General features: G+C 42.2%; 2 protein-coding genes across 4 annotated transcripts in view; one reads left to right on the plus strand and one right to left on the minus strand.

Annotated features, from left to right (window-relative positions):
* The window catches only part of LOC310997884 (serine/threonine-protein kinase VRK1-like), a gene marked incomplete at its 3' end in the record, with an annotated part of 30,669 nt that extends 26,068 nt beyond the window's left edge, over positions 1-4,601 (plus strand). For both annotated transcript variants that reach the window (XM_083987709.1, XM_083987708.1), the window contains exons 12-14: positions 2,438-2,581; positions 3,771-3,953; positions 4,248-4,601. In XM_083987709.1, the coding sequence (XP_083843835.1) occupies positions 2,438-2,581; positions 3,771-3,953; positions 4,248-4,601 (681 nt within the window). The remainder of the gene's footprint in view (positions 1-2,437; positions 2,582-3,770; positions 3,954-4,247) is intronic.
* fancl (FA complementation group L) overlaps positions 4,563-20,998 on the minus strand; it is a 39,618-nt gene continuing 23,182 nt past the window's right edge. Inside the window, exons 8-14 of one of the 2 annotated variants that reach the window (XM_083987711.1) lie at positions 13,347-13,497; positions 13,139-13,222; positions 10,854-10,899; positions 9,422-9,503; positions 8,508-8,624; positions 5,662-5,733; positions 4,563-4,700 (exon numbers count right to left, since the gene is read on the minus strand). In XM_083987711.1, the coding sequence (XP_083843837.1) occupies positions 4,668-4,700; positions 5,662-5,733; positions 8,508-8,624; positions 9,422-9,503; positions 10,854-10,899; positions 13,139-13,222; positions 13,347-13,497 (585 nt within the window). In that variant the 3' untranslated portion in view covers positions 4,563-4,667. Of the gene's footprint in view, positions 4,701-5,327; positions 5,734-8,507; positions 8,625-9,421; positions 9,504-10,853; positions 10,900-13,138; positions 13,223-13,346; positions 13,498-20,998 lie in introns of those variants that run through there. The other variant, XM_083987710.1, reaches the window with a different exon arrangement.

The raw sequence follows: 20,998 nt of genomic DNA on the forward strand, positions 1-20,998 counted from the left end.
ATCGCTCCGAAAAAAACGCTCCGTCGCTCAGGTGCAGACGCTCGTCAATTTGGCACAGAGCCACAGACTCGCATTTTCGCTTTGATGACATCATGCCCACTGCCATGTGTCTCTGTTTACACCGGCACCGACGGGATTACGGCAGCCAATCAGAGCTGAGCGACGAGCGATTGACGGCCGGAGAGTTGGGATTTCTCATCTCGAGCGACGGGAGCGACTCAACGCTCCGACGCTCCGTCGCTGTCGCTCCGAGCCCCAGCGTTTTTTCGCCTGGGCGATTAAACCGCTCATTTGCATTGACTTAACATGTAAACTCGTCGCTTGTTCTAAAAACAAAAGGTCCGGTGTGAACGCAGCTTAACACCAGTGTGCTCACCTGAAGTGTAACAAGGCAAGACATAGTGTTATTGTTGTCTCTGCTTCAACAAGTGGTGAAGCAGCAAGACACAGTGTGTCTACCTGTACATCAGGCAGACACAAGCATTCCTTTATAACCCTTCCATGCATGAATTATTAAAGGGATAGTTCACCCAAAATTGAAATTTCAGAGTCCTCCGTGGCTTCTCTGAGTTACAGGGGGTTTCGGCGTAGCAGTGCATGTCAATATAACGGTTGCAAATGGATACCAACTGTCTTCGTAACAAAAAGACACACCAAAAAACATCCAAATACCTCCATGCTGCTCGTATGTAATGTCTGTCTTGTATTGAAGCCCCGAAATGCGAAATTGTCCTGGAAAAAAAAAAAAAAGTCTATATTTCAAGCTTGTTTTGTAGCGGAAGCTTCTCGAAGCTCCTCTTCCCGGTTTGTCAAATTTGGAGGAACCGGGAAGAGGAGCTTTTAAAAAAAAATTCAGGACAATTTCGCATTTCGGAGCTTCAATACAAGACGGACATTACATATGAGCAGCATGGAGGTATTTGGATGTTTTTTGGTGTGTCTTTTTGTTACGAAGACAGTATCCATTTGCAACCGTTATATGGACATGCACTGCTACGCCGAGACCCCCTGTAACTCAGAGAAGCCACACTGGACTCTGAAACTTCTCCCAGCCCTTAGTCGACATGAGGGGGAGTAGATAATGAGTGAAATTTCAATTTTGGGTGAACTATCCCTTTAAATAACAAACTTTAAAAAATATAAAAGTTTTTTCTTATTTTAAAACGAGTAAACAAGTTTTTCAATACATGTCATTTTAAAGGAGTTGTGTATCTGTCCACTATAGTGGACAACATGCACTTACAACAGGAGTTATTTTAATGGGACTCAGTAGTACAATGAAAACATATGTTTTGATATGTTTGATGTGTATGAACACACATAACATTTAATAACAATAACTCTAATTCTAAATCTGAACCCGTGTGTGTGTGAGAGAGAGAAAGCAACCTGTCCTTGTTTAGGTCATGACACAGACTGTAGCAGACACCATGCATGAAAGGGTTAAACAAACAGCACTGATCAAACATGTTAAAACTTTATAAAGCAAGAACACTCAAACACAGATGAGGCATCAAACATCAACCTTTCTATACTGAAATCTGTCATTGTTGTCATGATACTTTTCACTTCGATCATGCACCATTCATTGATACCATAGGATGAAATGTCATTCATCGTTATAACTAATCAGTTTAATGTTTTTTTTAGCATTCAGTGAACACTGAATTCCTCCGCCTTGGTTACAAATGTCCCTGCTTCCTTCACTGAGTCTCTTAACCCGAATGAGGGAACGTGACAGCAGTGAAGGCGAAGGGTTAACCCCCCCCCCCCCAGCCCTCCCCCCTCCCCCCACCACTGACAATGCCACCCAGAGGTGCCGAGGTCTCCAGCTGGAGGAGAACTGCGACTCTCCTCAAATTCACCAGAATCACTTGTTGACCCCTCGGGCCCAGCGAGCGCCCTCTCAATGGCCCAATTTGAAGAAGTTGATGACACACACTTTACGCAGCACAGGATGTCTCCAATTATGCTCCTGATTTCCTCTCCTCTCCTTGTGTCATTTAATTTCCATGCTAAAGTGCTGGCCAGTTTGATCCCTAGTTAAACAGAAGTGGCCATTTACAGGCGGTTTAGCGAGGAGAGTAAATGTCAGCCGAGATAAAGGCCATTCAGCGGGCATGTTCACTGAATCATTCGCCACTAGTGTCGTATAAATATATTATTTTATATCTGATAACGGCTCTGAAGAGTCAAAGTTTTATTTAAGAGAATCCAAGACAGGTTTTTTTTTTTTTTTACAATCAAGACAATAAAAGTTAAAAAAGTTCCCTTTTTTTTTTAGAATATATTTTATGATGGGTTTTAAAAGACATGATGGTAAATCGGCAGCATATAGAACTGTACAGCTACACATGTGGAGGGAGTATAAAGCCTGGGCAGGGAAATGGATATAAAACATTTTTGATAATTAAATAATCCCACATCTATCTATTAGCAGAAAGCAGGACGAGCCAGAGGAGCCTCCAGAGCCAAACCCGCGGTCACAGAGGTGGATGAAGACCCTCAGGAGGGAGCAAAGTCTAAACCTGTTCCAGCCCAGTACATCAGAGCCCCGCCCCTCACTAAACCTCAGACACAGGTAAGGTCTGAAACCAAAGCAGCCGATGATAAACACCTGAGAGCATGGACACACTCCACACAGACTCTGGGTTAACATTTACTGCAGATCTGTCAACTGCACATTAAGCATTAGAGTAGAGGAAGGGCACACTGGGGCTGGAAACAAGTTCTCAGGTTTTCACAGCACCAATGTGGAGACTTGTTAGGAGTTATGGGGCACAGTTGCAACACAGAAATACAGTGATTATTTTATTAAAGAAAGCCTTTCAATACAGACACTCTCCCTTCCAGGCTTCAGGCTGCTAACACACATGTTCATCATTTAACTACCAGCAGAACTGAAATCAGCCCCAACTGTAAGTGTAACGGAGGTCTGTGGGTATAGTCAGAGTCATGAGGTACCAGTAAGGAGAAGTGACAACGTGTGGTGGTTAGTGGTACTGAGGTCAAACCCACTCACCCATAAAAGACGTGCTAACCCACTTGCTAAGTGCTCATTGAGCTCTTGATGAAACGGTTAGCATCGTCGCCCGGGTTCAAAATCCGCTGAGGGCAGGTCACAGAACAACGCCAGTCACATAAGCAGTTTAAATCCAGGTTAAAAACATTACTCTTTTCATGTGCTTATCAAGAACTTCATCTATTTTCTTTTCTTCTACTTTTTTATTCTTCTTTGTTCTTGCATTTAACTCTATGTTTAAAGCAGAAGTAAGCGGAATGTTTGTGTTAATATAAGTCTTAAATAGTTGTATCTTCCGACAGCAATCACTTCTATAGAGTGTTTGGTCTGAAACACGGGTCTGTCAGTCACTCTGCTCTGCTGTAAGCCGAGGAGAAAACTTTCCTTGTATCCTACAACCTTTATCCAATGAGGAGAGAGAACGGCATAAAGGGGCGGTCCTCTCTGTGTGTGCAGCCAAGGGATGCGCGTGAATGTGGTCACGTAGGGACGAGGGCGGGGACTGCTAACTCCATCTGCTGACAGGAAGTTAGACAAAACCACCGGATCGCTTACTTCTGCTTTAATGTTTACATTTCTTTTAGTTTTTAAAAAATGGTTTGTTTTTTAGCTATTCTTTTTAAATGGTTTGTCTTTATGTAAAGCACATTGAGTTGCCTTGGTATGAAATGCACTATATAAATAAAGATGCTTGGCCTTTAAATATATGATATAAAAGAAAAGTTCACTCTGTTCTGTTTTCTCACAGAAGGAAAAAACTCCGCCTACTGTCAGAAGATCCCAGAGGACAAAGCCTGTACAGACGTATCACGATGATGATGAAGAATATGAGGATGAAGATGAGGATGACAATGAAGATGAGACAAGACCCAAACCCATCCCTGCATGCTACCTGAGGGGCCCTCCGCTAGGCCCCAGACCTCCTAAACAGGTGTGAAGCAGAGGTGTAGGAGCAGCCAGGCTCTTTATACAGCAGTTTAATTTGCTGTGAAAAACTGTTTTAACACTAAGACTGTTCGATTTAAATCTGTAATTGATGAATGTTTTATCAATTGTTTTACTGTCTTTGTTAATATCTGTAACAGTAAGATTCCTGCTGTGACCCAAGTTCAAGAAAGCTGCAAAGAAACGCTCAACTGTTCAGCTGGAAATCAGTCCACAAGTTTATTTGAAGTTGTTCATGTGATCATCAAACAGCAAACACTTAAATTATTCTCTTTGATAGAAAACTCAATCCAAACAGACCTCCAGGAAAAGAAACGGAGTGATCCAGACCCCGAGGAGGCAGGAACGAGTCCACACACACAGGAGAGAACACACAGAAACACACTGGGACCGCAGTGAAAGATGGGACGAGAGGCCGCTACACAACCAGTGGCAGTGGGACGATGAACTCAGAGACAGCTCTGGGGACTGGTCTGCCGTCAAAGGTCCAGGAAAGGAAGCCGGTCCCACACAAGGGACAGGATGGCGGCTCTGGCTGGTCTGTGTAGGTCTCCTCCTGCTCCTGGGTGCCTGCGTCCTCGGGGTCTTGGAGTTGGACAAAGTGAATTTGAACCCTTTCACTCTAGAAAAGTAAGTTCTATGGAGCAGGTACACTGCAATGAAAGTGAAGACGGAGGCTACAGGAACACAAAACCTTTCCTCAGGACTTCTGGGCCATTTTCACTGTGATGGGCTGCAATGGAAGAAAACACCTGCTTTAATCTTTAATGCTTATTAAATGGCCTGAACAGCTTTGTGTAATATGTGTAGGTTCACTTTTTAAAAAAAGGGCATGCCCTCAGTTCTGCCTGGGCTTTGGCTGAGGATCTGCCAAACACTATTAAAGGGATAGTTCAACATTTTGGCAAATTGGCCCATTGCCATAATCCCTATAATTTCAGGAGTAGATTCGTTACCTTTAATTGTCGGTGCAAGCTGTTTTTAGAATGACGGAGCAGAGCTCATGGGATTTCTTGGTTTACCTCATCAAATACACAATCCAACAACTCCAAAACGCTCTGGTGGACAAGTTGTGACCTGCACATTCACCACACTATGAGATAATAATGGAACGTTACGAGACAGAGTTGTTTTAGAGGCAAATGCAGAGACTGCTTGCCACCGACGGGAACACGCATCAGCGGTTGTGCATGAATTTCCCTCTAAAACAACTGTCTCATATTGTTCTGTTATTATCTCATAGTGTGGTGAATGTGCAGGTCACAACTTGTCCACCAGAGCGTTTTGGAGTTGTTGGATTGTGTATTTGATGAGTTTGATGAGGGAAACCAAGAAATCCCATGAGCCTCCGTAGCATAGCTCTGAGCAGCTCACGGCTCTGCTCCGCCGTTCTAAAAATAGCTTGCACCGACAATTAAAGGCAACCAACCTACTCCTATGACTATAGGGATTATGGCAATGGGCCAATTTGCCAAAATGTTGAACTATCCCTTTAAATTCAACCCCACAAATAAAACCGACTGACTTTCAATCAGTGATGATGCTGCATTCACAAACCTCCAGTATTACTAAGAGCGAATGCGGCACACTGCTGTGAACAGTCTGGGCTGCCTTTCAGAGAAGAGGAGGTTGTATATGTTGCATGGAGCCGTGCTAATGAAGTGCTGAATGCCAGCGGTGCAGAGCAGACGTACCTTACTGCAGTAAGGACACTCTCCGAAAACAACGCTGAAGCTCTGCCTGCTGGAGGGAAGCGCTCGCAGCCACTGAAGGAAAAAGGAAGAAAAGGAACCACTTCATCACATGGTTACCTTGAATCTGATGTGTCAGTGTCAAGTGATGATAACGCTTGTTTCAATGTACACTTAATACTGCACACTTTAATGGTATATTCAAGATTACCGACACTTTGGAGCGTCTGAAGGGCTTTTACGCGCGACCTCAGAATGTTCTGCTGTCATGTTTTCACAGCTCTAAAAAGGAGCTCATTGAATATCTACGGCCGCGCATATATCTTTTCTTCATTTGACTCTGATTAAAATTGTTTCATTTTCTATGTGGTATTATAAGATTACAGTTTGATGTCACTCTGTGTCAAAATGGAGAAGGTGCATTTCAAAACATCACTCACACAAGTTGGAATCCTAGTGCCTATTTATCCATTCAGCTCTGTTAGAGTCTCTGGTGGCTCCTTCACTACAATCACTGAGCACCAGCACAACCTGTACCTTTTTATCATATCATATAAATGGATATTTGTTTGTGTTAAATCACAGTTTATGTTGGAGTTATATCAGGCGTCCTGACAACCGCTAGTTCCAGAAACAAACTGTCACAGTTGCTGCTGCGCTTCCTCTGCAACACACATGGTCAGATGGAACAGACGAGCTGCTTTGGAGGAAACTGAATTTTCGATTCAGCAGCAGGACAATAACGCTACACCCACAACACTGTTATTTTATATTGATTAAAACACAGAATGTGTTGCACAAAAGTACAATGGATAGACTCACTGAGCCCAGCCTTACAGTAGTGAATGATGCTGACTGACTGATGATATTTATCAGCCCTGAGCCACAGTCTACTGAGCTGCTCAGGGCCTGCAGGGAAGAGGAGGAGCACTTCCAATACACTGAACCTTGCTGCCTTTATCACAAATAAACTACTTTCATTACATGTATCATTATTACCAAGGTTGACCTCTTATAACAGTCTGTTATGTTGGAGTTGGAGTAAATTAAAGACTAGACCACAGTGGATTCCAGACTGTCTCTGGACTTGACCTAGTCTCCAAATGAATAAACATTTCAGGTTGCATCAAGTCTTTTTTGTGTCTTTTGTCTTTTTGGTGTTAAGATCTTGTAAGGATCTTGTTAGCTCTTGGACTCTAATAGTTTTAAACTATTGATCTACGTATATAATCTGGACTGTATGCATTAAGTCTTAACAAATGCATCAAGGCATCTGCAGTTAAGTAATGAATTATTATAAACAGAAAGTCAGAAGAGACTCCTGGTGCATGTCAAGTCATTTTTTTTCAATGTGACATCTGACCCTTTACTGTATATAAACTATTTTATTTATATCTGCACAAATGAAGAAATAAAGCATGTGTATCAGTACTAACACTACACTGACCTACACAACATTACAACATGGGTCACATCTTATGTATTGGATAGATTCCATGATCTACTCTCCAATAAACAGGTCATTATTTGCAAACTAGTTGTGGGAGTTACGGTATGCTGTGTTCACATGGAGTCTGGCAAACGGCAAACGCCGCTGGATGGAACGGCAAAAACAAACGGTCCAAGTCGGACAGGAAGATGGCAAGACGGCAGAGTTCAAATATTTTAACTCTGGACGGCATATCCGCCGTCAACTGTATTTTTTGCTGGTCTCCCCCAAGCTTTACCGTCGTTCACTCATCCATTAACAGGACATCCAGTTTGCCGTCTGCTGGACTCCATGTGAACACAGCATTAGTTTGATTAGTTACATTTAGAAGTGAAACATTATTCAAATTCTTGATATCTATGTGACAAAACACTTTTAGAATTTAAGTTACAGTACAACATCCAACCGGCCTTTTATGTGATGCATTCATCAGCGACTCCTTTTATGGTCATGTGGGTCTGGAGCCACAGGGCTCATATTCACAGCTACAGGCTAGGAGTTTACTCTACACAATCTGACCTACACACACCATGAGTTACTAACAAACACACTCAGTGCACACAACCTTGTGGCTGTGAAGTGAGTGTTTGTGCTGCAGCAGTTCAGAAGAAAATGTTTAGCTCATGACAGACAAATGAAGCTCATCTGAGGAACGCTGGTACCGACACATCTGTCTATTCTTGTCTTAAAGCCCCAGTATGTAACTTATTTGGCTTTTTATTAGCAAAAATCAAATATTGCTTTCATAAATACGTCCAATCACAGCCGCATACAAATGAAAGCTTTCTGGTACCTTAGAATGAGTTGTTACAAGTCGTTACAAATACATAAGCGGGCGACGCACCGAACCGAGGCGGCCATGTTGCATCACCATTTTTTACGTTGAGTGGCAGCGTGACCGTAGGTAACCATAGAAACTCAGCGGAGATGTGGGCTCGGCCTGTTACAACTGTCACCACTGTGTAGTGTGAGGAAGGACAGAGGCACTGGTGTTGCATTCAGGTGCAGTCAGGCAGACGGCCGTCGGCAAACCAACCGGATGTCATTTTACTCCACCAGAGAAAGACGGTAAAACAATACAACATCACCATGACAACATATTGTCGCACCTGTATTGTTTTGCCTCGTGCTGGCGGACCACTTGTTTACATAGAGGCTTGTTTATCCTGTTACATGCAGCGTCTGTTGTCTGTCTGACGTCTGCCCCATTTCACGTGAATGCAACATCAAGAATACGTTCAGATATGCAACTGCACCACTAGATGGTGGGAATTCCTACATATATTATTATACCTTTAAGTGTTCATTAATCAGCACAGTGTGTGTGTGAGTGTGTGTGTGTGTGTGCGTGTGTGCATACCTCGTACAAACAGGCCTGGTGGAAGGGTTGGCCACAGCGAGGGTCGTTACACACCTGATCAGGGATCGCAGCTTCAAGGCGATACGAGTAACAAATCCCGCACTCAACACTGAACGCCTACACACACACACACACACACAAAGTGAATGGAAATAATCAGCACTCAGCTTGTTCACACACGATACACAGTACAGATGCTGAGGATTTGGGCAGCACCTCTGTAACCACTTAGAGACAAACACACTAGTTAGATTTTTTTTCTGACATCACCTTTAACACTCTATCACTCACACACACACACACACAAACACACACACACACTTTCTCTCTGCTCTTGTTTGCATGTTGGTGTAATGAGAAGCTCCTGTTTTTCTGGAGCTATCCATTAAGACAGAGGATGGCAGCTTTAAAAAAAAAAAAAAAAAAAAAACCAACATCTGGTCAACTCAACTTTTTTGCACTCCTCTGAATGTTAATGAAGCTGAGGCATTAATCACCGCGGTGACAGCGGATAAACACAACGCCCTTTCAACCCATCGCAGAGAGGGGAGGGGAAAGGAACGTGCGCTTAAAAAAAAGGGAGAGATAAATGGTTTTGCATAATTAAAGCGATTTGATAGTGCAGAGAATTCTGCCATCTTTGTTATTCTAATGATCTTATCTGTTAACAACCCAATTAAAGGAGAATTCTGTGCCCACCTCTTGGAAAAACAAAACACAGAGAGAAAGAAAAAAATATGGAAATAGACAGAAAAATAGGCAGCGGTGTATGTCCGCCCCCTTATAACTTAAAGCTCAAACACACAAACAGGAGGACACAAGCAAAGGATGTAAGAAAGATGTAAACACACACACACACACACACACAAGTCCTTGAGGTAATCGTGATGGGAGGGGGAAACTGTGTGACATACAGATTTTTCGTGGGTGGCAGGTGACGGGAATTCGATCTCCAAAACATCCCGGAGGTTGTGCAAGACGCTGGAGTCGGGGTTCCTGCCAGTAGACCACAGACAGCTTCACACACTAATTAACCACATGCAAATAAGCCTGCAAAAACACTGGGGGATGATTAGGAGCCTTTTACCAATGCTATTAAAAAAAAACATACCAAAAAAAAAAAAAACCAGGAGAATTTCTGCTGCTTCAAACTGAAGCGTGGTGGAGGAAGATTCTTCTCAGACTTTAACAGGAAGATAAATAATCACTCTGTATCTTGTCACTGTGCAGATTTCTCCCTGTGACTGTGACTGTGTGTGTGTTTCCTGACGGAGACTAAGATGGTTCTTTACTCTCCAGGTTGTGACTGATAATGCTGCAGTATGTGCAGTAGGGCCTCAGGTCGGGCTGGAGCACACACTCAGCCCATCCCATTAAAAAAAACGACAATAAAGACACAAGTGTTGAGTGTATCTGAGCCACGGAGCTCAGTGAAATCACATCACATCACCATGAACCCACAAATACCTTTATGTATTTATTTCTATGACTCATCTTATCTAAACTTATCTCATATCATGTTAAAAAAATAATAATTGATCAATGTATAGCTTTTTCAGGCTGGATGTGTCCTTTAGTGAACTCTGCGTGCTGAGCTCCCAGTGCCTCTGTTGATGTTTGTGCGCATGCGCAAGATTTTCTGCGAGAGCCATCCACTTCCAAAGTCTCTGGTGGAACTACGATGTTCTTCTTTCCATCTCTGGCTTCTATAAATGGCGACTCAGGAGTTCTTCTGTTCGTTCTTCTTGGTAAACCATGGATGTAAACACGGAAGAACATCTGGCAGTAGCTCTCGCGCATGCGCACAAACATCTTTAGAGCCACTGGGAGCTGCTGCTACAACACGGATAAAAACAGATCACATTATTGTTTTCAGAACAACTTTTTCATGTGGCGGCTTCAGGACACTTGGGTCAGTACAGACGAGCAGTATGGAGGTATCTGGATGTTTCATAGTGTTTGTTTTGGACGATTCAAAAGTGAACTCTATCTACTATCTATCTGGCTTAGAGCTGGATGTACAGAGCTGCATGTGGGTTCATCAGTAATCCTCTGGCTGATGTGAACTGTACTGAAGGTCACATGAACTGCCAAGACCTTTTGAAGTGGACCACTGTGGACTAACACACTCATCAACTGAGCTGGACTTGGACTGTGTAGTCAGTGATGTAGCAGCTTGTTACACATTGATGGTTTAGGTTGTTTCATGAACACTATAGTGTAAAAATCACCTAAATAACCAAAGTGACAAACTCTGACGTACAAATACATAAGACGGTCAATCATTACACTGAATTTTCATTTCATCCAATCAAGTAACAGCTCAGTTGAGGCAGAGGAACTCACCACATGTGCATATTGGCGTTCAGCTTATTCCTCAGCGGCGTCACCACTGCAGGGAGAAGGAAAGAAAAGAGATGATTGTGTTTTGGATACACTGTTGTGTACTGTTGTGTACAAGCGCCTTAAGAAAATGAGACTGTCTTCCTCAGCACAGCATCGAACGCCGCCTGTTATGTGACAACAGCCAGTTCACCAGCGACGCCGGCGTCCCCGCTGTCGGATGTGAACCGTGGGGAACTTTGTCTCCGAGCGGCGCTCATCACTTTCACTATTTGTTATTCCTACATGCAAAAAGCAATATTTCAGAGTGACCCTCGTATTTGAGGGTTGCCGCCTGCCTCCCATCTTGGCTGAAGCGTGTGTGTGTATGTGTTTAATATCTTTTGAGTTGCATTGCTAGGCAACAGGCTAGGAGTTGCGTGACCTTGAGTTTACAGAAACAATGGCCAACAATTGACGGGGATTTAAATAGAAATGTGAAAGCTCGCCGCTCCGGCTCCGTGTTGGCGTGGTGAGAATGAAAAATGTGCCATTCTGGAAGAAAAGTCCTCTGACATGACAGCAGACAACAGTCAACACGAGCCGTCCGCTGGAAGTCCACACGTGTGTGGATCAGTGGGAAAGAGGCGCTAGTGCGTTCACGCCTGACGGCTTCTCACTCATCTGTTGTGAAGAACGGCTGCTTTATTGCCTGGACTGATCCTCGGCCTGGTGAAGACGACGGAACGCATTTGTTGTTTACATTCATGTAAATGAATAGATTACAATTATTTTCCTTTATTGTTGCAGCTATCCAAGAAAACCTGACAAACACCTAGTGGGTATTCAGGGGAGATTTACCTGGAAACTGTCATTTGATGAAGTCATTTTTTCATTGTTTTCTGGCATTTTTAACATTTTAGAATTTGTAATCTACTGCAACATTTCTCATCTATATCAAGTCTGCTTTTTGGTGAATTTTAACTGGTTAAGTTCAAACTGTCTGACTCAAAGAAACAACACGATTTACACAGTTAAAGGTCCAGTGTGGAATAATTGGCAAGCTTTATTGGCAAATCTGAATATACTACGCATGTATATAAGTGTATAATCGCTATAAAATAAAATTTGTTTGGTTTTCATAGCCTCATAATTCTTCTTTTATATAAACATATAGCAAGGGTCTTGCTTTAGAGAGTGTTGCCATCATGTGCCGTCATGTTTGTACGGTAGCCTGAAGGGAAAATCCAGCCAGTCAGAGAGTTTCGCATTCATATAAACCGACGAAGAATAAGGCAGAAGGAAAGAAGAAAGAGGAGGAAACAGCAGACATATCGTAACATGGTTTAGATCTACACCTCATCACTCCATGCTCCTGAAATTCTCAGTCGTGGTAAACACGCTTTTTTTTTCTCCTGTCGACAGGAGGGCATAGTGCGAGTGAGCGCTGTAATCTAGAATCCAAACGCTGGATGTCACGGTTTTTACATTTTACACACTGGACCTTTAAATGTGTCTTCACAGTGGATTTGCAGATAAATTTAGGGTTACTGCAAAAGATACAGGGGTTGCTCGGTGGTAGAGTGGTTAACAGAACTTCTTATGTTTGGCAACACCCAATGCAGTGATCGCTGGATTGATTCACGGCTGTGTTGATCTGTACTGCACGTTATCCCCCCAGTCTCTCTCCACCATCCTAGCAATTTAAGACAAAAATGCCCCCCCCAAAAAAAGAAAGAAAGATGAAGCTACCTCCTCTGCTTGCTTTTGGAAGTAATTTTAAAAATATAAAACAAATATTTTTATTTACAAGTGACACTGTCTAACTTTATTTACTTTGATTAAAAAAAGATTGAACAGTTGAGCATTCATTAAAGGGTTTAGGGTTAGAGAATAGATACGTTCAGTAACTAAAACTATATTTCAGTTTCTCAATTTTCTGTTAGACTAAATATAATTTCCAGGGAGGAAAACAGGCCACATTTTTAAATTCTCATGCTACACCTTTAAAAGGCTCAGTTACTGGCTCAGTCGGTGTGAAAATAGAGCAGTGAAGCTGCAGCCAGCCTGACAGCACCGCTGACCTCCGAGGGCTCTGAGATCCTGGAGAGTCCCTTCCCTTAAACCCCCTCCTCACTGACAGAGCTCATCTGCAGCTGATGAGTGTGTTGGAGTGAGGAGAGGATTTTCCATGCTTTCATACGGCGTGTCACTTTTGGGTGTGTAATAGAGCAGATATGCTTCTTATGTTCTCACGGCGCCTGACAACACACTTTGAAGCGTTGCCATGTCTGTGGGGTCCTACGCACCGTGCTCGGCTCCCAGCAGGCAGCACTCTGGCAGCATCTTAGGGTGTCTGGGATCCACCTCCACTTTGATGGACACGTTGTTCCCTGCACACACAGACAGGATGTCCCCGCCCCAAACCACCACATGAGATGCTGGATTATAGACATGAAGTGTCTGGATGACTGGAATTAGCTGTGCCGAGATGTGGCTGCGTGTGTGACACCGTACCGATGGTGATCCGCCTCATGGTGTCAGACCGACTGGGCTTCTCCGGCTCCAGGATCCAGGTCTTGCTGTCAATCTCGTCCAGGATGTCCCAGAACTCTGTCAGGGACTCCAAAACCAGCAGGAAGTGTTTGTGGAGCTGCTCCAGGGTGGTCTACCAAACCAGAGCAGAACGAGGCAGGAGGTCAGTGACAACACTAGAAGACTCCAACATGCTGCAGCAGCACAGAAACTTCTGCAATAAACATCCTCTACATTGTATTATACTGTGTTGTACCTCACAAACACCTTCATTGTTCAAAGCTATTTGCAGTTTAGTCTGATAAGATACAAGTAGAGCTAATTCTTGACAATCCTCAAACACAAAAACAGAATAAAATGATAATAATAATAATAAAAAATTTGGGATATTTCTTAACATCACTCTATTAAGAAAAGCAAATGGTAAAACACTTGACTTTTGGTCTTCTTAGGGTTATGTATTGCAAAAAGATTATCTTAAAGGGATAGTTCAACCTTCTGGAAAATTGGCCAATTGCCATAATCCCTATAGTCATAGCAGTAGGTTCGTTACCTTGAATTGTCATTGCAAGCTATTTTTAGAACGGCAGAGCAGAGCTGCGAGCTGCTCAGAGCTACGCTACGGAAGCTAAAGGAATTTCTTGGTTTCCCTCATCAAACTCATCAAATACACAATCCAACAACTCCAAAACGCTCTGGTGGACAAGTTGTGACCTGCACATTCACCACGCTATGAGATAATAACACAACGTTACCAGACAGAGTTGTTTTCGAGGTAAATGCAGAGACTGCTTGCCGGAAAACTGCCACCGACAGGAACGCACATCAGCGGTATTATCTCATAGCTCGGCTATCATAGCGTAACGAACCTACTCCTACTATAGGGATTATGGCAATGGGCCAATTTGCCAAAATGTTGAACTATCCCTTTAACTTTTTGGTAACTGTGGTGATTACTAGGACTTCATCCCTCATTCTTCCTACCTTCACTTCAGAATAACTGTTCATTTGTCTTTCACGTTTCTATTCGTCAATCCATATGTTTGCTCTTGAATGGCCCCTTACAGAAGTGAAACCATCAACAGGTTGAAGTGACTGACTGAGAAGCCACTACAGAGTCTAACAACGTGTTGTGTTTTGATGGCGGCACCGTGGGAGCCTGCAGCTACCGGAGCAGCTCCACCAACACATGACAGACTTTCACAACAAAGTGGCGACACAGCAACAATGGCTCAGCGAGAGGAGATGAAATGAGAAAAGTAGCATTGGTTGCTCGGCAACAGATAAGTTGATGACTGATGTTAGCTTGGGCATCTTAGATTTTCTAACCTGCCATAAAATAGGATTCCTCAATTATGTTTATGATTTGTTTCAGGAAAACGAAGACTGGGAAAAATCCAGGAATACACTGGTCTGGTTGTGACAGAGCAACACGACTTCAGATCCAGATCACAGATATTTCAGACTTTTACTTCAACCTCTGGTGCTTATCTCTCTTCTTTACTTTTCAAATGTAATCATGTTGATCATATGCTCAAACTATTCAGAGGCGTTGTGTTATGTTGTCACAGTTGTGTTGTCCATGACACCAGTCATGGATTATGTTCACACAGCAGGCCCAAGTGGCCTGAATCTGATTTCCTCCCCCTTATGTGACCCAGATCAGATTTTTTCACAACAGTGTGAACAGCAAAACACATAAAATCTGATCTTTTCAAATCAGATTTGGGTCAATTTCATAAACAGACCTGATTCTGACCTCAGTCTGAACAGCAATGTGACCTGCATCAGAATTCAATGCGACCTTGATGTCACTTGACATTTGTCACAATTGTGTGCAGGCAGGAGGGGCTGGGAGCCACTGCATAACAACTTACTAATAAAACTCTAAACATTTGCATCTCTGGACTCCATGTTTCACCGTGCTTCATGCTGTCAGAGGTCTTGTGCTTCTACTGCACATGTGGGTCAGATAAAGTGTTCACACTGCAGTCTGATACAGGTCACATTTTGTAAAGATATTCATCTTATTCATTCTATGGGTCTTAAAATTAATGTAATCACTCATCTATCAGGCGATGTAGCCCAAACTTTGTGCAGATTCTATTTTCGAGTAAATCCGAGGTGAAAGTGGGGTGGTTTTTTTCACATTGGATAATGCAGATGTAACAGAGGTGCACTCACTCACCCATAAAAGACGTGCAAACCAGCTGCTTGTGCTCATTGAGCTCTTGCCAAAACGGTTTGCATCGTCGCCTGCCGTGCAGGAGACCAGGGTTCGAATGGCGCTGTGGAAAAAACTGCAGCCATCGGCCACTATCGGAGCCAAGTTCCGCTGATTCCGATAGTTTGTAAAACGTCCTATCGGCGCCGATTAATCGGTCGACCTCTAGTTCGAACCCCACCTGGGGCAGTCCGTACCGAGAAACACAACGCAGAGGACCAGATGACATCGGCTACACAGGCACACCAGTTATGCATCACGTTGCTCACGATTCATCAGCCAATGATATCAGGATCCGTCATCAGTCAATCAAACGTCTGACAGTGCATTCACACCGGGCGCGAGTAAAATATTCACCTCGCTCCACTCGCTCGAGTTTGCCCGCTGGAACATTTGTTTTTACTCGCGGCATTCGCACGAATATTTGGCAAATTTTGCGTGTTCGCTTCATTCGCGTCGCGCCATTCACGCCACCGGCACAAATTTGCGTCCATTCGCGTCTGTACATTGACTTTGTATGTAATCTTATCACGCGAAAAATTTCCCTTGCGCCCGGTGTGAACACGCCGTGAGAAAAATGAGGAGACTCATCCACCACCACCGATCCCTGCGGTCCATCACTTAGCCTCGCTAGCTAAGTTAGCAAGCTATAACGTAGCAAGTCTTCTACCTAACAGTTAGCTACGTTAGCTAAACACACTCGCACACACAAACACACCGAGCTCGGTCTCGCCCCAAACATTGAATATCCCGCCCGCTCGATAACGCCCAATCAAATTTGTTTTCCTTACTCGGGTAAACTCGACTATGGCAACTCATGGAAGGAGGCACGACAAACGTCAGTCCGACCGCTCATTTCTCCGACTACCCATTAGTCCAAGTTATTCTACAGTGTTACGGTTGGGTTTAGGGTTAGGTTTACTAAAGTCGGAGAAATGGGAGGTCGGACTAATGGACGCAAAAATAAAGAAATGTATGGTCGGAGAAATAGTAGTAGACAGACGTCATGCGCCCACAACAAACAGGACGAACGGCCATTTCTGAACATCTTTAAATAATGTGAACAGCCACTTGGGAAAAAATGGATCTGGAGGAAAAAAAAAAAAAGATTCAGGTGGATTCAGGCCACAAAACCTGCTGTGAGAACATAGTTATGGACTGACATGCATGTGGTGGAGACATGTGAGGTGGTATTTTTTCAAAAACGCAGACTGGGTAAGTATTAACCGATTTAATAGACATGAACAAGATTTAATTGGTGAGATTATATGTTGCTTAACTTTTAATACATTTTTGGTTAACAGCTCTAATAGCTCCTCCTGTTATGTCCGTACATACCTCCTGTTATGTCCGTACATACTTGCCTTGCAGGTGACAGGTAGAAAAGTTCCCAAAAAGAAGAGAGAGAATAAAAATATTCTGTAGAGTGAACTTATTCCACAGAAATAGTTAAATATTCTGATCGTGATTCACCCGTTTAAGTCATTTAACCAAACATTTGTTGGTTCCAGCTTCTCTAATCTGAGGATTTGCTGCTTTTCTTTGTTTTACATGATAATAACTGAATATCATCTGGTTGTTGCTGTTGGTAGGGACGACACATAATTTGAATACATCAACTTGTGCCCTGAGAGATTGAGACAGGCAGATTTCACCATCTTGACATTTTGTGGACTGTTATTAATCAATTAATCTATTAAACAAGACAAAGGCCGTCAGATTGATCGATCACGAAAATAATTGTCAGTTGCAGCCGTGCAGTTGGGGATAAATAAAGCTAATTGCTGTATGAAATGCCTCCCACAGTAGCTTGGAAAGAGTAAATTATGATGATGTGTTTATTTTCAAGAGAGTGCATGAAGCAGAATTATGTTACTTTATTATTATAACCAAACATTACACGGATGCGACCGAATGCAGAAGGGCTTTTACTGGCTCGTTCGAGGCAACCGGAGTGAACTGGAGGTGCAGATGGCAATTGACCAGTTGGTTAAAACTGAAACAACTTAGAGGTGCACAAATGTTCAGATACACCCACACGGAGAAGAGAAAGGGAGGCTGATGGAGGTGTGGGAGAGCAATACAGATGGAATGAGAAGGAAAAAATTAGGGGAAAAAATGAACCAAAAATTATGGGTCATTGTGCCAGCACAGTGCACACAATTAAGCATCGTCCAGGTGCTGAGAGCCTCAGCAATTACAGCCCAATTAATGCCAGTGGCATGATTACGGTTACTGCTAAGGATAACTACGCTCGGCCCAGTTCAGAGAGAAAAAAAGAAAAAAAGAGGGAAGAAGAGCTAGTAATTGAATTCCTGCTGTAGCTGAGAGAAGAGGATGGGTGAGGGTGGAAGGCTGAAAGAAAGTATGAAAGACATCGAATCTGAGCAGAGATTTGCTCCTTGGCCGTCTCAATCAGTCCTCTTCATCTATTTATGATATCTCTGACTGACCTCAGTTCAGCTCTAAAAAGCAGCCGGGCTGAAAGAATCAGCTTCTCTTTACATGGATTCTAAAAAAGCCAAACTCTTTTTAACCTATTTTCAATAAATCCTTTCTCACTGGGCAGTATTAAGAATTATTCTGTCATTATTCTCAACATACCTTCACTGAATTGATCATAAAGTGACATTCTATTGCTAGTAGTTGTGTAAGTTGTGACTGTATCTGTATGTGAGCCTAAAGTCTCTATAAGCACGTTGACAAGGCTGTAGCATGTGAATACAAAACTATAAGTATAAATCTATAAGTGAGTCAGTGAATGCACCATGGAGCTGTGGACTGTCATATAAACTTTTACTGAAATCAATACTTTTCAATGGTCTCTAAGAATATACATCGACTGTTGGATAAAATAATTTCATAATGGACAAAGGTTTTTGAAAGATGATCTGTCACAATTACTTGTTTTCACAATTAATCGCGGTATTAAACGCCACAATTAATTAATCATAAAGATTCTTAAATACCGTCACTTTCCAAAAAAGATTATTTTGAAAACACAGAGGCAGATGTGCACAAAAGTTAAGGTAAATGTAAGAAATACTGGTCAATTTGGTCAACGTAACATGGTAGAAATTTAAATGTTAGCATCTCATTTGTGATAAAAAACAAACAATTAAAATAAACTTAAACATTTGATATGACAATTAATGATTTGAATATTTAAAACACTTCCCCTGGAGGATTAATAATTGGTTACATATGAATAGTAGATACTTAAAATATTTAGTGTAAAAATGTGTAATGTAATTATATTTTGACTGTATTTGATTTTACACATTCATATGTTGTGAAATTAATTAATGCATAATAATCGTGATAATTGTAATACCGTGATTATTTCTCTGACAGTAATCGTACAAAGAAAATCTATAATCGTGACATCCCTAGATGATCTGTGTTTGACTGGATCAGTGTGTTCCACTGACTGAGGTGCCTCGCTGACCACCTATGTTTTTTTTTCCCCTTTCAAAAAATACTTGTCAATGTTTGTGTGGTTTTGTTTTATTTAATTTAACCAGCTCCATTAAAGTGGAGAGAATTTGCTCATGTCTGTATAACCTGCCCTTAAAGGTGTACAGAAATGGCCGTTTGTCCTGTTTGTCGCGCCGAGTTGTTACGAGCTGCAACACGAGTTTACCCGAGTGAGGAAAACGAATTTGATTGGTCGTTATCGAGCGGGCGGGATATTCAAAGCTTGGGGCGAGACCGAGCTCCGTGTGTGTGTGTGTGTCTCAGACGTTTGAATGACGGATGACGGATCCAATATCAGTGGCTGGTGAATCGTGTACAGGCTGACGTATAATCCGTGCGCCTGCATTATCCAATGCGGAAAAAAAAATACACACTTTCGTCCCGGATTTACTCAAAAATAGAATTTTGCACAAAGTTTGGCCTACAACGTCTGATAGATGAGTTATCACATTAATTTTATGATCCAAAGTGGGCTCAAATTCAGTTTTCTTTTCTGTACACCTTTAATCTTTGAAACGTGTCTGTAATCCATGTCTATAATGGACATTCTCATTCATCCAGGTCATCGTTCTTTTCTGGGCAAATTGAGTCGTAGGCGACTGGACTTGTATTTGTCTGGGAAGACGTTTCACCTCTTATCCAAGGCCGTCTAGCTAGTGCGGACTAGTGAGACTTGTTGCGTACGAACTGATGAAGCCCCTTGGATAAGAGGCCAAACGTCTTCTCAGACAAATACAAGTCCAGTTGCCTACGACTCAATTTGCACAGAAAAAAAAAAAGTCTGTAATCCAGTATTTTAAACTCACTGCTAACTTCTTTTGGAGTTGTCGACTGTATTTCATGATCTTCTTCAGCAAAATGTACTTTCCCAGGTGTCATCACATGACATCAGCACAGAAGCAAACTCATAACCAAGGTCACCTGGTGACATGCAAGTTCCATTCACTGAGGAAGTCTGTGACACCCAGCTGAAAAAAAATACTTTCAGGGATCGCCCCCAAAAATCTGGACAAAATCAAACCCCTGTAAGGAACACTGTGTTTGAAGATGTGGACAAACAGGACAGTCCATCAGAGCATATAAAAAATGATGAATTCAATTTGAATATGTTGATTTCTAACTTTGGCCTCGACAACCTGATAAAATCAAACAAATCGTCCCACAAACTATTGTCATAAAATCTGCTAAATCATTTCAGTTGTCCAATGCATCAACTGAATAATTATCATGAATGTCGTGTCATGAATTAAATAAAGAAAATTTTAAACCCTGAGGAATCAGGACCTGCCAGAGTCAGAGGATGCATTCAATAAGAACATTTAACACAGTGGTTCCCAACCTTTTTAGCTCGTGAGCCCATTTTGACATCACAAATATCTGGCGACCCATCAAGTCATTAATAAAGATGCGCTAGCTCAAATATTTTTGTATGCTGCACTTTATTTGAGAAAGTGAAAGTATAGAATATAGTTGTTTAAGATTGTGTGTGGTGTCTATAATCATAATTTTAAAAGGAATGATAATTAAAGTGTATTTTTAGCAGTAATTTTTTTTAATCAATTACTAGACATTTCAGGCGACCCCATTTGAATTTCAGACGACCCCACGTGGGGTCCCGACCCCAAGGTTGAAAAACACTGATTTAACGTATATACAGTATTTCTACTATTTTTCTCAAAATGTAATTTATTTTTCTCACATCTTCCACTCTTCTTTTTAAATCTTGATGTTACAGTACATACTATATCTAAAACGAATAAAGTGAAACATTTTAAAAGGAAAAATCCCAACATGATGAGGAGACATGAGTCAACATCACTGAGCTGTGAAGGGTCACAACCTACAAGTGCTGCTGGTGTTTTACTCTGATGAGAAGACAAGAGGAGCAATATGGAGCTGAAATGTTACGATGCACTTAACAACAACAAAAAAT

This window comes from Trachurus trachurus, assembly GCF_905171665.1.
Source record: "Trachurus trachurus genome assembly, chromosome: 15".
Classification (NCBI taxonomy): domain Eukaryota; kingdom Metazoa; phylum Chordata; class Actinopteri; order Carangiformes; family Carangidae; genus Trachurus; species Trachurus trachurus.